Genomic DNA, 15299 nt, shown 5'->3' on the forward strand with positions numbered 1-15299 from the left:
AGGTGGCTCGGCCTCAGGGCTGGCGACGTGGGGGGGACGGGACGGGACGGGACGGGACGGGACGGACGAATATCTTGTCAGCAGCTCTTAGGAGGAATGTTGGCGCTGGACTCCGGGTTCTGTTATTTCACCACAGATACCCCAGACCCTTGGAGGGAAGGGTAAGAGAATTTCAGCTACCCCACCACATCCTATTAAGAGAAGATGCTGAGTCTGGGGCCTAGAAAGGTGTCCTGTGCAAGCTCGAAAGTGGCTGATGCCAATTGCATTAAAGCACTGCCAGTACGAAAGACAGAGTTTTGTTTTGTTTTTAAATTTGATTTATATGCCGTCCTTCTCCGAAGATTCAGGGCGGCTTACAATGCGTTAAGCAATAGCCTTCATACTTTTGTATATTTATACAAAGTCAGCTTATTGTCCCCACAAACTGGGTCCTCATTTTACCTACCTTAGAAAGGATGGAAGGCTGAGTCAACCTTGAGCCTGGTGAGATTCGAACTTACAGTAATTGCAGACAGCTGGTGTTAATCACAATGCTATCAGTCTGCTGAGCCACCAGGCCTTTTCAGTGAGACACAATATCCACAGGAGGGCCACCCAAAGGGAATAAAATGCTAGTTTTTCCAAAGGCAGTTGCCATTATCTGTGGCTGTGCTGTGGAGACCCATTGTCTTGGGAGGGTGTTTTGTAAATCCGAGGTAGGTGGCATGAAAGAGATGGTTTGGGATGCCTGTTGGATCATAGGGTTTTTGCCAAACGCAGGATAGTCATCTGTTCTCAGGAGTTTTGTCAACACACACTTGAATCAACACAAAACCTATCATGGAAATCATAACCCAAAACATCTGGATTAGGTTGGCGGCTTGTAAAATCTTATGATCTTAAATCCAACCATATTAATTAAACATGCTTTATTTCGGAGGAAATAATGAGGGGGTTGAAGGAGGTGGGGGGAGGAGGAATTGTGGGAAGGCCACAATTCATCAGTATGTGGAGGACCATAGCATTCCTTATCTCCTGCTTTGAGATCCTGAACTGGACTTTCTTAATACATTAAACAAGTAGAAAAACTGTAGAAATTCTTAAGAAAAAGGTGAATGATACAAGCATGAAGTTTGCTCACATGAAAATGGTTATGCATTCTTTCTATGTAAAGGGTCCCTGCATATCCCTAACCTTTACACCTGTGAGCGATACCCAAAAGCGTCCAGTTGCCCATAACATCCATGTGCTAAGTTCATTAATAAGAGCATATGGAATCTTCCAGTGAGACTTTTCCTCTTGACAGTGGAAGGTTTTGATAAAGTGCCATGAAGGTGAGTGATGTTCCAGAGCCAGTGTTGGACTGGCACCGAAGAGCCCAAAGTTTAACCCCACTCTCAACTATAGAAACTCCTTGGTGATTTGAGATAGTCATTCTATCTCAGACCAACATGTCCACAGAACAGTGAGGAAAAATGGAAGGAAGGCGCATAATGTGCACCACCTTAAACTCCTGAAGGAAATGTGGGATGGGAATTTAATACATGAATCACAAGCAAAAAATTTCTGCATCTAGGTCTTTGCTGGAGGAGCATATACCATTAATTTTAGTATTTGTAGGAGGCACAATAAAAGGATAGGGAGAGGCAAGTTAACAGTGTAATAACATGTCTAAATTGTTATTAGAGATATTTTAGCTTCCGCTCAATGAGGACCTAGGAGTTAAGCCAAAGGCTTCATAGAAGAGGTGGAGTTTGAAAGAGGGAGAGGTAGTAACAGGTGTTCGCTGAGGCACTTCCAGGCATAAGGGGAGGCAAATGAGCATGGTCCGACCTGAATAAGAGAACAGGTAACTTTTTGATAGCTTAGAGTGGTTAGTTGACGATATGAAGATCTTTGCTGGAGAGAGCTTTCAAGCTAACATTCAGGAGTTTGTGCTGGATGGTGAAGGGCAATGGCCTTTGTAGGCTAACTTCTGGTGTTTGGTGCAAGCTCTGGTGGCTCACAATTGTCTTCCAGCATCTTGCTTTCATTCCTCATCCTTTGCATGCTTTGCTTGGGTGGTTATCTCGCTCTGCTGAATGGTGGGATGCTCCAGTGGAGAATCCTATATTTGGACACTCTTGTTTGAGCTTATTGTAGACACTTGATGGGAGAGAGTCCATCATTTGATGTATGGGCTGATATGAGGGGGGTGTAGACAGTTATTTCTGGACTTTGCCACTTTTGCTTCTTTTAGAGATAAAACTTTTAGAGATAAAACAGTTAATTCTCTCTCTGCCCTGGGTTCCCTCTTCTAGGGCAATTCAAGTTAAGTCCACACTTCTTGTTTTGTCTTGAGGACTGGGGAACAGTAGGTGCTGGGGGCAGCTGAACAAAAATGGTGAGCATCTGTGAAGTAATGTAGACAGCATTTTCTCTCTGTCATTTCTCTCTCTTGCATTATCTGTTTTTTTCTCTCCTTTACTGAAGTTTCAGTGTGAGTTTTGGAGCCTTGGAAGCGGGTAAGACCAAATTTTATGGTGTAATAGGGATGGGGGTCCAAATTGTGTCGGTAAGAAAGAAAGGATATATGAGTGAGCAATGTTTTTGTAGGACTCGAGCCAATTTTCTGAAAAGCTATAATTGGGATTTCTATATATCCAAATCCTTAGTAATAGATCAGAGGTATTTTGCCTTTCCTTCTAACAGAAAGCTTTTTGGGTTGTGTTAGGCTATTATGGAGAATATAGAAACACAAATAGTTATTTATGTGGTAAAATAAAAAGGAGTCACATAATGGTGGGGGGTGAGGGGAGATAAAGGTTTCATATTATGTCTGCCTTGGCAGATTTATCAAAGCATCATCTGATGAACTATATCCTTCCCCCTTGAAATCCCTTCTAAGCTGCAAACGTCTGGGTAGATATCAGTTAACAGATGTGAGAGGAAAGGAATTATGTTGCTTAGGGATTGTGAGCACTCCTAACACAATGGTTGCCCGTTCTGTTGAGAAATGGTGGCTGCTGTTAGTTGCTTGTTATTCTTTATAGAAAATGCAAATATTTGAGCATTTGCAGAATGCACTTCTTAAACAAGATTTGTTTTTAAGAATCTAAGGGTTGTTTTCCTTTGTGATCTGATGGAATTAACAATAATAACTATATAAGGGGCTTTGGGACGCATGCAGAATGTTCATTCTGAGGTGTACATTCTATTCAGTACAGGAAAATATAGTGTTTTTTCCTAAATCCTTATGGCAGCTTACTGTCAGGATATTTTTAAAAATTATGTTTAAATGTCATTTTCTTTCCTTCAATTTGGGCAACCGGGAGGGTGAAATGTTAGCCAGGTAGAGAGCCTAGTTTACAGATCTCTTTTCAATTATGTTTAAAACTGATAAGGTATACACTGCCATTCTACAGAAAGGTAAGAAAAGCGTAAGAGGAAGTGCCAGTAGTGAGTTAAAGCTGATAATTTGAGGCTTCAAGGGGAAAAATGGATGATGGATGGTCCAGGGATCACCTTATTTTTTTTTACCCCTTTCCTCTTGGTTTCATCATTTCTGGCATTCTCTTGGCCTAAGGGTGCGAGTAGGGAATAAAATACTCGAAACCTCTTTTTTCCTGCCCAGTTCAGGCGGGGCTTCAGTGAAGTTTGCCTGGGGGGGGATGAAGTGGGAGCGGTTCCCGGCACCTTCTCCCTCTCTCTTCCGAGCACATTGCCTCCCGCTCGCTCCCCCTTCATTCATAGCGCGTTGGCGTGATGAAATCCCTAAACGAAGGAGCCAAGATGGACGGAAAGAACCCCCCCCCCCCCAAAAAAAAAAAAAAAAAAAAAAAACCCGTCCGGGAAAATTCCCATTCCGCTCTATGCAATTTCGCAGCCGATTAAACTCTCCTTCTCGTCGCGCTCGCGTACCCGCTCCGGTCTCCGGTCTTCTCCGCCCCGCGTAAAAACTTCCCAAGACGCCTGTTGCTTTTGCTGCCGACTTTTCTCAGTCACCTGTAGTGGCAGGAAGCCAACGTCTGGCCTTTTCCTGCCTCGCTGACTACACAGAGCAGGTCGCGGCCTGTGTGGCTTGCATTTTCCCCACAATTCCCTGCTGGTTCCTTTCGGCTTCTTTAGCGTTCCCTTTTCTAGGCCTGTGCAGGAACAGAGTTTCACCCGCAAAGCTCCTTGCTTAGCAGTTTCACTGGCTTCCCACAGCTGGCATGGAAGAAAAGACACTGCCACGAATAGACATGGACACACACACACACACACACACATCAGTTTCTCAGCAACACTAGTTGATGGTTACAAGGCAAGAGGAGAGGGGGAATAGACATTGCCAGAATAGATATGGACACACAGACAGACAGACAGACACCATTTTCTCAGCAGCACTGGTTGGTGGTGACAAGGCAAGAGGAGTTGGGGGAATAGACATTGCCACAAATAGACACACACAAACACACACACACACACAGAGAGAGACACACACACACAGACACCACTTTCTCAGCAGCACTGGTTGGTGGTGACAAGGCAAGAGGAGAGGGTGCTGCTTTCGAGCCAGTCTTGACTCTGGGTGACTGTCTGAACAAGTCCTTGCAATTTTTTTGGCAAGGCTTTTTGGAAACAGTTTGCCTCTGCCAGCTTCCTAGAATTCAGAGGGTGCTTCCTAGAGTTCAGGGAGCGGGACTGGTCCAAGATCTCAAGAGCCCTTATTAAAAAATATCCTCCCTGCTTCAAACAGAGCTTGGCCAGAGGTTTTGAAGGCTGGCTTCAGACCATCCCTGTTCCTTTTTCTGGAAAGTGAGTTTTGAAAATAGAATCCTCTTATTTCTATACCCAAATTCAGTTCTACCTCCCAGGTATAGTATAGGTGGTCCTCGACTTATGACCACAATTGGCCCCCAAATTTCCATTGCTAAGCAAGTTAAGTGAATGTTGCCTCATTTTACAACCTTTCTTGCCACAGTTGTTAAGTGAGCCACTGCTTTTGTTAAGTTATTAATGTCGTTGTTAAGTAAATCTGGCTTTCTCATTGATTTTGCTTGTCATAAGGTCATAAAAGATGATCACATGACCCTGGGACACTGCAACTGTCATAAATACATGCCAGTTGCCAAGTGTCCGAATTTTGATTGTGTGACCACGAGGATGCTACAACGGTTGTTAACTCTGAAAACTGGTCATAAGTCACTTTTTTCAGTGCCTCTCTATCTTCAGTCACTAAACGAATGGTTGTAAATTGAGGACTACCTGTACATGTTCTGTAGTAAAAGCCAATCTAAAAATGTAAGCAATTCATTTCAAATGGGAATTGGTGAACAATGTTGTTGGGAACCTGCTGAGACTAGTTGTATAGGCATTTGGATTGACAGCACTGATGTATCCCCATCTGTGGTAGAGACAACTGGAATGGTTGGGGTTGGAGAGCATCAATGGGCACCACCTGGTTAGGTAGATACTGAAAAGTGGGCCTCACTCACAGTGGTCTTGCAGAAGATGCCTGCTAGTGAATGTATACTAATCACGCTGGCAGGTGGAAGCGGGCTTTGCAGTTAAATAGGAACTGTAGGGTGGAGCCATACTGGGAACATTGGGAATTGTGACATGGATGCCGTTACAGTTTTGGTGGTTGATTTCTTGCCTTTCTGTCTTACATCAGCTGCCTGAACTGGAGGACCCTGACCGGGGCCAACCGTGTCAGGCGTGTGGGGAGCAGTGCCCAGGCTTCCTAGTGCATGGATGGAGGTAGGAGAATGTATTGTCCCTCCTTTGCTCCACTAAGTCCCCCTTCCATGCTCCAAGTGGCTTTTTCATCCCGGTCCTCCCTGGTTTACTGGGCTGCCATATGTTGTTTGCATTCATTGTTTAGGTTCACTGTGCTTTTCTCACCCAGCCTTCCTAAATCTGGCATTTAGCAGTTCTCAGTATTCTCAGCTGGCACTGTCAATTATAGGCACCAAGTTGAAGAAGTCTGATTTTAGCTGCTTTAGAAAAACCCTTTTCTCTCATTTTGAAACCCATATTTAACTTGCACAAACAGTACACATTACACATTTTTGTAACGGGAAATCCTTACAAGGTTAGACTATTGCCTTCATCCTCCTATATATCTACTTATAAGACTTCTAGCCTACTATATGTAGAAGAGACCAGGCTTTGGAAGAATTGTTAAGGAATACACATATTGTGCACATGCAGTCAGAAGCTGACTTCTGAATAAAATGCTTAGGGCTGCCTGATATGGTCCCCACCCCCTTTAATTCATTCTGACATCTGCCTTTTCTGCTTGTACTATTTTCACTTTTCCTATTGTTTTATTCATTTTTATTCATTTATTCATTTTGTTTTTGGGTGTGGGGAGAGGGATTAGACTGATAAAAGCCATGGGATCCTGCAGATGTTGCTGTGATGCAATCCAAATAGAATTTCAGATAAATGAATTGAAACATTGTCTTAGCCCTGTATCTTTTCTTCTCCAGTTGTTATAGTGCCATGCTTTTTTCCCCCAGCATTTATATATAATTTTCATTTCTTTCTCATTGCTCTTTTCACATTCATCTCATTTTTCTCTTTCAAACATAACTTTTCTGGATTCAGTTCTCTCCCCCCCCCCCCAACACTGACCATTTTCTTTTCTGAATAAAAATCTTCATGGAAGCAGAAAAATAGTGCAATTGAAGAATATTTTTATTCTATCTCTCTCCATTATTCACTATACATCCCCTTCTTCAAAATAGTCTCCATGTTATAGCCCGAGTTGTCCCTCTGCATTTCTACATTCACCTCAATTATCTTGCTTCACCACTGGTTGCCTTTTCCCCCTGGCTTCTGTCAGCCGGTCTCTGGGAAGGGAAGCTTGAGAATTGCTTCACCAATCACCAATTGTGCTATAATCTCTATTGAACTGGTGATAACCCCATTGCGAAGGTTGAGCACAGGCTGTTTCATTCTTCCTATTGTCCTTGTTATAAAGTTTGGGGAACTGGACTGATCCTTATTTGTAGTCAGAGTGCAAATAAACATAATATATTAGAAAAACCATTTAGATTACATTGCTATTCAGTTGTAGAAATTTATATTGTATATAAGCTACTTTCAGAATTTAGTTTAAGGGATGGGATAGCAGTAACAATAATAATAAAATATAAGAACTTGATATTGGTTTAGAAAAGCTTAGTGTTTTTTTAAAATCAGCTATCTCTTTATTACTATATTTTGGGTTCATTTCATTTTTAGATTACTCACACTATCTTGTTTTCCACCTTAACACTGGTTGAATGTGACCTTGTGGTTTGCCAGCTAGTTATTAAGTTAATCATTCATTCTAGATTTCTGGGTCTGTAATTAAGAATGAATGTATCTAAGTAGAGGTTGATGGGACCAATTTAATATTGGTCGGGGTCCAATCAGAGGGTTTATAGGTAAAGTCTTGAGGAACTATGCTTATGCTTATTATTATTATTTTAATATTTGGTAGGTGACAGAATTCTGTGAGATCTTTTGTTTCTTGCAGCTTCTCTTGGCTCTTCCAAGACTTAGGTCACTATAAGCATTTTCCTTCCCGTGTAGGAAGATCTGCCAACACTGCAAGTGTCCCCGGGAAGAGCATGCGGTACGCATGGCCCCTGTCGACTTGGAAAGGATGATGTGCCGGCTCATTTCTGACTTCCAGCGTCACTCCATCTCGGATGATGATTCTGGCTGTGCTTCGGAAGAATACGCTTGGGTACCTCCAGGACTCAAGCCTGAACAGGTGATGCTATTAGTTCCATCTTCTGAGACTCTACCCAGCCTGCAACAAGGCAGGAGAAGGTTACATGCATTTTTGGTGCAATCTGTTTTTAGCTCCCACCCCCCACCCACCCCCACTTGTTATTTGGTTAGCCCCCAAGTTTAGTGCCAATTCAGTTGTCCTGGCTTTTTCCAAAGATTTCTGGGAATTATTCTGAGCATTTTTACACATATCCTGCCTTGTCTGTTTTGCTTGAACTACATCTCCCAGTGTTATGTGGGAGAAGACATGACCGTTTTACAACACTGCAATCAATAATATAGATTCGTAATCTTGAACATCATGGTTTACTTTCTTTGAAAGAAATGAAGGAAGAAAGAAAGTGAATAATTGAAGATAGAAGAGGTGTTTGGGGGAGGCCTTATTATTGAATCCTTCTAGGCCTTACTTGCTACATCTTTGGGCATGAAGGATTCAGTAGTAATCCTTCATGCCCAAAGATGTAGCAAGTACATCTCCCCCAAACTTACCATTTCTATCTTCTCATTCTTGCTCCTTGCTAAAATCCACAGTTATCTGCTGTCTTTCTTCCTCTACTTCTTTCAGATGATAATAATGACTTTTAAATGGCTATGTCAAATATTGCTCTCTTACTGTAGTGTTATTAACTTTTCTTGGTATAAAACTGGAGGTTTTCAAGAAGTGATTGGAAAGCCATTTGTCCAAAATGGTATAGACTAGAGTCTCCTGCTTGAGCAGGTGGTTGGACTAAAGACCTTCCAACCCTGTTATTACATTCTTCTAAAAGGGGAAGGAAATTTTAGCAAGATTTCAGTATTTTATTGGACCTGATTTCTGGGTAGCAAGGTTTTGAATCTCACTGAAATCTTCATGCAGAGGAACGCATGGATTTTTTTTTTAAAGGTATGTGGCTGTACTGATGCTGATCTTGATAAAATGGGGTGTTTTTCTAAAGACGAAGGCAGGAAGTTTAAATGGGATAGAATTAGTTTAATTACAAAGCAGTAACTACCTTTTTGGGTGTACGTGTGTGTATTGTGTCACCTAATTGTTCCAGTAAAGCCAGGCTGCTTGTAATTTGATTAGTAAACTCTTGTTTTAAACTGATTAAAGAGAATCATTTATAGTACTTTCTGCTGTTTCTTATCAGAGTTTTCATTACAGAAAGTATTTACCTTTTTATTCTGTAAATTATCCGGAGAACCCTGTAAGGCCAGTTTATTAGACCACAAGAATGTGTTTTTCTGAAAAAATCCATTGAGTGGAGAGTTGAATCTGGAAATAATATTTATTTGTTTGTTTGATGATTTTATAGTAGTGATGTTATGTAGGACTATTTCAGTCCAGTGCAGCTGAATGGATCTCACTGTTGTCTTGAAGATTCGTTTGGATAGTACTTATTAAAATAAAAATCTTCTGCCCATCATGCTGGACAGAACTGAATTTAAATTGCAAAATGGAAATTTTGTGGTGTGTGTGTGTGTTTATATCACTGGCTTATTATTATGGGTAGAGGAGATTAGTGGGGGAAGTTCCCTGTTGAATTCAGTAGATCAGATTCGGGTACCTTTATCTTTAAATGATATAATAAGAAGAAAGCTTGATCTTGTAGCAAACGGAAAGGTTTTATTGCTTGCTGTTCCTCAGGAATAAAATATTTTGATTGGTAGGGGACTCAATTTCCTGTTTCAGAGGGTACAAGGGCTGCACTGGGTAAGACGAAGATGCTTTCTGAGTTGGGCCATATAACATGTGGGATGAGCTGAGAACACTTGGGTTAACATAACCCTGTTTTAAGGCCAAATATATCTCAGAACACCAGGAAAAGTACTGATTTTGGGCAGTCATGGTTGGAAAAGTTCTGGGAATTATCAAAGAAAAAGGGGAGTGGGAATCAGGCCCCATTGGGTTGCCCATCATCTGAGGGTGTTTGTGATCTCCATGTTTTTTCTCAGCACTGCTATTTGAGCCTCATATATCTGGCAAACCTAAACATTTGAACTTGGAACGTTCTATAAACCAAACATGCCACCTGCCCCTGAGTTAATGGCCTTGATCCTGCATCCTATTCTTACAGATAGAATAATAATAATTTGTATAACTATGGAGCCCATATCTTGAAAAAGACATCTGATGTTTATAATAATATACTTGCAGGGGACACTTTTGCTTCCAGAGGATTACTGCATATGCCCAGGGCATCCTGTCAGCATTTTGAGACCTAACTGGGATGACCTAACCTGTTTGAGGAATTTAGCTTTGTGTGGGCTTCCTGGGAGATCTGTAGAGAAGATGGAGAAAATTTTTGCTAGACTCACTGAGCACTGGATGCAACCTCTGTGAGCTCTATTCTTGGCTTTCTTCTCTAATGTCCTCCTTCAAAATTCACAAATGGTGCTTTTTACCCTCAGGTCTATCAGTTCTTCAGCTGCCTCCCAGAAGACAAAGTCCCTTATGTCAACAGCCCTGGAGAACGGTACCGCATTCGTCAGCTGTTGCACCAGCTTCCACCTCATGACAGTGAGGTGAGGAGGGATTATTATTATTGAATAAGAAGGAAGGGATGAGGATGGGGAGATGATTTCCTATAGAAAGCTGTTTTCTTAAGAGTTCTATACTTGATAAATGTAGTAACCAGATGCAAAAGTTCAGGAATATTCCATTAATTGTGTGGAAGCAAGAACTTCAACAGGAATGATCTTTTTTTGCAAAAACTATAAATGTTGGGAATCCCATTTCTAAACAATGCAGGAATACTGTCCTTTGTTGTTAGTGTGCTGGTTAAGCAAAATGGGACAACTCACCACCACAAACTCACCACAGGAAACTCGCCACAGCTAACTTGCCACAGGATAACTCACCACGGGACAATTGAACAATTCAATTTATTTAAAATAAATAAAAAATATTTTAATTTTTTCATTCACATTTCATTTTGTCCCTCCTTTTGTATCCTTTCTTTAATGATTGTAGTCCACCATTTCTTTGATATTAATGTAACACTTGTCCCTCAGCGAGTTGGCCATGGCAGTTGTCCTGAGGTGAGTTGGCTGTGGCAAGTTGGCTGTGGCAAATTGTCATAGACCCCTGTTTAAGATGTTGGACTAGGATCTGGAAGATCCAGATTCAAGTTCATCCTGATTCATGAAACTCATTAGATGACTTTGCCCAAACACTGTCTCTCTGCTTAAACTGCAAATGGGATTGTAATGCTGTATAAATATGTGAAAAAGGAGCCACATTAATGGTGGTCTCCAATCAACACATTTTCCTGTTAGTAGGAAAAAAGCTTCAGAATCTTTTCTCCATTATGCTGTTCTTTGGCGTCTTCCTTCTTTTACTGTTTTTAAACTGCTTTTGGAAACATAGCCTGAGAGCATTTGATACCCATTTTTCCTACTGCTTTATTGCTGCTTGCTTTGTAATGGTGCATTGAAGTGTTTTTTAAGTAGATAAGCAGGGTAGAAATATTTTTTAATTGTGTTTGGGAGAGAAGTATGCACAAGCCTATATATCTATCATTCTGTCTCTTTCAGGTTGATCACATTATTATCCAAAGTACCAAACGCAAATAAGACAATAAACAAAAGAATAGCTAAATTTAATTTATACTGATAGTATTAAGTATATCCATATCTTTCGATCCTTCCTTCCACCATGTCCAAGATAGCATTTCATATGTTGCTTTCTTCCCCTCTCTAAATTTCTTATTTCTTGAGGATCTCATCACTTTCATCTAAGCATGATTTTTTCCGGTCTTCCTTCAACTCATTCACTTTTCCTTCATATATTTGTTTGCAATGTGATTGAAAAAGTTTTGAGAAGTATTCAGCATTCCAAATTTAGGATGCTTTTGTTATTTCTAAAGCTGCAATTTTTTCTTCTGAATCAGTATGGAAGTTTTGTTGATAGTATAGAAATTTTAGTATAGTACTCTTCCCAACCCAACCCAGGACTGGGTTGCTGAGAATACTGTAGCCAGTATCTGCAATCAGCATTCGTTTCCCATGATACCTTCACCAGGCTAGTTTTGATTGATCCATCTCATAAAAGTTTGGATACCTCACAAATGGCCTTTTTACCTGCTCTTCCACTTGGCTTGTGTTTACTATGAACCTCCAACTTTGATTTCCAATATCTACATGAGTTGTACTTTAGATAGATTTCCACTTGTTTTTTAGAAAAAAGATTACAAACTCTTTTCTAATTATCTCAGGGATCCTGTCTGTGAGGAGTTGGCTTATATTTGCACCATCCCTTTTAAAAAATATTTCTTTTGTGGCTTCTTAAAAAGTATGTATTATTGGTATTAACAGAGATAATAACTGTATGCCTTAAAATAGATAAGCAGCCCAAAGCTAGAATTTTACCACACAAGGGAATTGATTCCATTTCCCCTCCAGTGGCTTCAAATTACCTCAAAAGTAGTGATGCTATATTGGTGGTATGAATATGTGGGTGTTCTCAGTTACAAACAGTAAAAGCCTTAAGTCCTGGATTTTTCCAGTGATTGTTCTACTATAATGAATAAGTGCTTCAGGTAATATGGTGGACTCTATTTTAGGGAACTAGAGACCAGAACTGGTTTTCTACTGCTTTGCCCTTTTCCATCTCATTGTCAGCAACAAAAAAAACCCCTATCTTTTATTCTCAGTATTGGGGTGTGAGGTGAGGGAAACTGAAGCCAATCTAGAGATGCTACAAATAAGAATATATTAATGAAAAAAGAAAATAAATGGAGTAACTTCCCACTTTGATCACGTGTAAACAATTTTAATAACTTATCACCTTCTCTTAAAATACATCAAATGATCTCTTCTTTCCATATGCCATTTCTTATCTATAAACAAATCCATAAAGCAGTTCAGTCCTGCTGTCAACAAAAGTCCATAAAGGTTACCGGGGGTGACGTATCAGTTTTAACTTCAAACCAAGTAAACTAACTTTAGATATCTTCCTTTTATTTTTATTTTATTGTACAGATGTTGTGCACTAACAATAAAGATTTGAATCATTTTACCTTTAACAATTTTAAATTTTAGTTCCTTCAAATAATGCCATAAGTTTGACTATGTTTCATTTTTTCTTTTCAAAATGTTAACAAGCCTCTTTTCCAAAACAAATATAGGAAAAGTACCCAAGTCAGTTTCTTGGTTTGTTGTTTGTATGTTCCCTTTAAATATTAAGACATCAGCCAGTTTCTTTTGTGTACACAGTGTAACATCTTTTTCCATGCAAGACTTGATCTTGTCAGGCAGATCTTGTTCCTTTGCCATAACATTTTTAAAACACAGTTTATCTATAGAGGCAGATGATATTAAAATTAACTTTTAGGTCCATTGTTCAAAAATATCCTTGAATATATCCAATGTTAAAATATTTTGCTTCATTCTGTATTTGTACATTAAATTGAGGTGTTCTTCTCCTTTAACCTTAATCTTTAATTCCCTCTAGTTTTCAATTTTACCTGGACCCGTAGTGAGTTTGTAGCTTATGAAAATAAAAATTTTAATCATCCCCTTTGCTGTTTATTAAAAAAAACACCTATGTTCTTAAATTTATAATTAAAACTTCTTTTGCAAAGAATTGAACGAAATTCATCCAGTGTTATCAAACCTGTTGATTTAAAGATTTCTAAAGCAGTTCAGAAGCAATTTTTGAAAGTGATTAGAACAGGAAGTATGCAAACTCAGTGTCTTTTCAAAGGTGTTGGCTGCAGTTTGAGAACAATGGCTCTTCCCTCATCTCCCAGAGCTCTAAATCTGCCAGAGATCCCCATCACAAGAAGCAGCTGTTTGAAGCACTTGTATGCAATTTCAAAACTTCTTGTCCAGAGAGGAATTATTGAAGAACTAGTCTACTCGCTGGCTCTTCATTCCATTGCGGTCGTCCACTATTTTCTTCAGAACACTATTATGTCCTCTGGAAGTTGTTTTCTAGTCCTGCCTCCTTTAGATCCCAATCCACCTTCCCCAGGCTTCTACCAATCATCAGTTTAGAAAGGGAGTGTGCTTGCAGAGTTCTGGTTGTTCTTGGTATGCGCACACAAATGGGAAGGCTAAAGGGTTAAAACGATTGCCACCCTCTGAATCAGAAAGGAATTTCCTCAAGATCAATCTTGTGTATTTTGCTAGATTAGTTTCTTTGCCTTCTCACCTGCTGGGTTGTCAGTCACTGGCAGTTATCAGCTCTGAAGGCAGTTTACACAATCCTGTTCTCTGTTTGCAGTCTAAATAATTGGGCTTAAACTACCACAGGTGGCAGGGACAAATAATCACCCCAAAAAAGCATTCATAATTATTCTTGTAATTTGTGATCCCCATTAGGCTACCAGTGCATAACATTACCTACTATATGTGACTTTTAAAAATATTTCACCAGGAGATACTGTACTGATGTAATATTATGATTACTTGAATGAGGTTGGTATTGTTATTTATCATTGTTATTCTGCTTTTGCAGTATGTAAAGGAATGGGGAAGTTCCATTGAAACACCCCAACAACAACAACAACAACAAATCTGCAGTTTTCACTATGTTTTGATCAATGATTTAAATAAGAATTAGAAACCTGATGTTTTCAAAATTAAAAACATTAAAAGGCTGCATTTTGTTCTAAGTTTTCTGCACTTTGAATGGGTTGCAGATTGAAAGGGCCAAGCATTGTTCCCAATAATAACTGTAACTGTGAGAAATGAAATAGATAAAGTCTGTATCTTTTAAAAGATGAGATTGGGTGATTAATTGCCTGGGGCCCTTTACACGGAAGGACTCCTGAAATACAACTTGGTATCTCTTGTACTTAGGTGGATCACCATTTTTTAACCAGAGGTAGCAAAATGAATTAGTTAAAATATAATGCCAAGATCTATTTCAGGTCTTCTTCCAGCTATTGGACTGTTGACAAGTGGACAAAAGGCAGTGAAGGAAAATATGCTCACATAGAATGCAGTGAAGAAAGGGCGTGGGAGTACGGATTGTTCAAATAAACTTCTGTCCTCAGGCATCTCAGAATTTTGAAAAAAACCCTGGTAGAGGGTTGCCAGTTTCAAACTGTAAACAGATGAAGGATTTCTGTGCTAAATCTCTTTTCTCCACCCTCTTTAACTTTCAAGGAGGTAAATTAATCATTAGGCTCAGAGCTTCCTTGAGAAGGGGCCCGCTTTGATGTAGTTTTCTGATCAACCTCCAGAGTCCCAAGTCTGTGTGAGCTCTCCCTGGAAATTCCTTGCCTCCTAGGGAGTAGGAATTGATTTGTTTACACAAGGTCAGTAAGCTAATGGTTTCCCCATACTTGTGGGCAACCACCATTCTCAGTTATAGACTGATGTAAAATATAAAATTTTCCCTGGGCAAGATTTAATTGATTTCTTTTATCTTCTGGGCTACCAGATCCCTGGGGCCTGATAGGGCAGCCTGGTGCTGTCTGTTCCTATGATTTATGGCTAGTTAGTTGCTACCCTGACCTGGGCTGGTTTCGTTTGCTGGAATTGTTCATTTGCCAGCAGTGAATGTATTCCCTTGGTGTCTGCATTGTACAGATCAAAAGCTGTAAATTCTCCTCTTTTTTTTTTTGCTGAGATCT

At 39.9% G+C, this 15299-nt stretch overlaps 1 protein-coding gene across 2 annotated transcripts in view; it reads left to right on the forward strand.

Moving 5' to 3' along the window:
• APEX2 (apurinic/apyrimidinic endodeoxyribonuclease 2) overlaps positions 1 to 15299 on the forward strand; it is a 62785-nt gene that overhangs the window by 34253 nt on the left and 13233 nt on the right. For both annotated transcript variants that reach the window (XM_087888687.1, XM_034434089.3), the window contains 3 exons: positions 5621 to 5706; positions 7531 to 7714; positions 10126 to 10239. In XM_087888687.1, coding sequence (XP_087744813.1) covers positions 5621 to 5706; positions 7531 to 7714; positions 10126 to 10239 — 384 coding nt within the window. The remainder of the gene's footprint in view (positions 1 to 5620; positions 5707 to 7530; positions 7715 to 10125; positions 10240 to 15299) is intronic.

This window comes from Pantherophis guttatus, chromosome 2 (genome assembly GCF_059756535.1).
Source record: "Pantherophis guttatus breed Tessera chromosome 2, ASM5975653v1, whole genome shotgun sequence".
Classification (NCBI taxonomy): Eukaryota; Metazoa; Chordata; class Lepidosauria; order Squamata; family Colubridae; genus Pantherophis; species Pantherophis guttatus.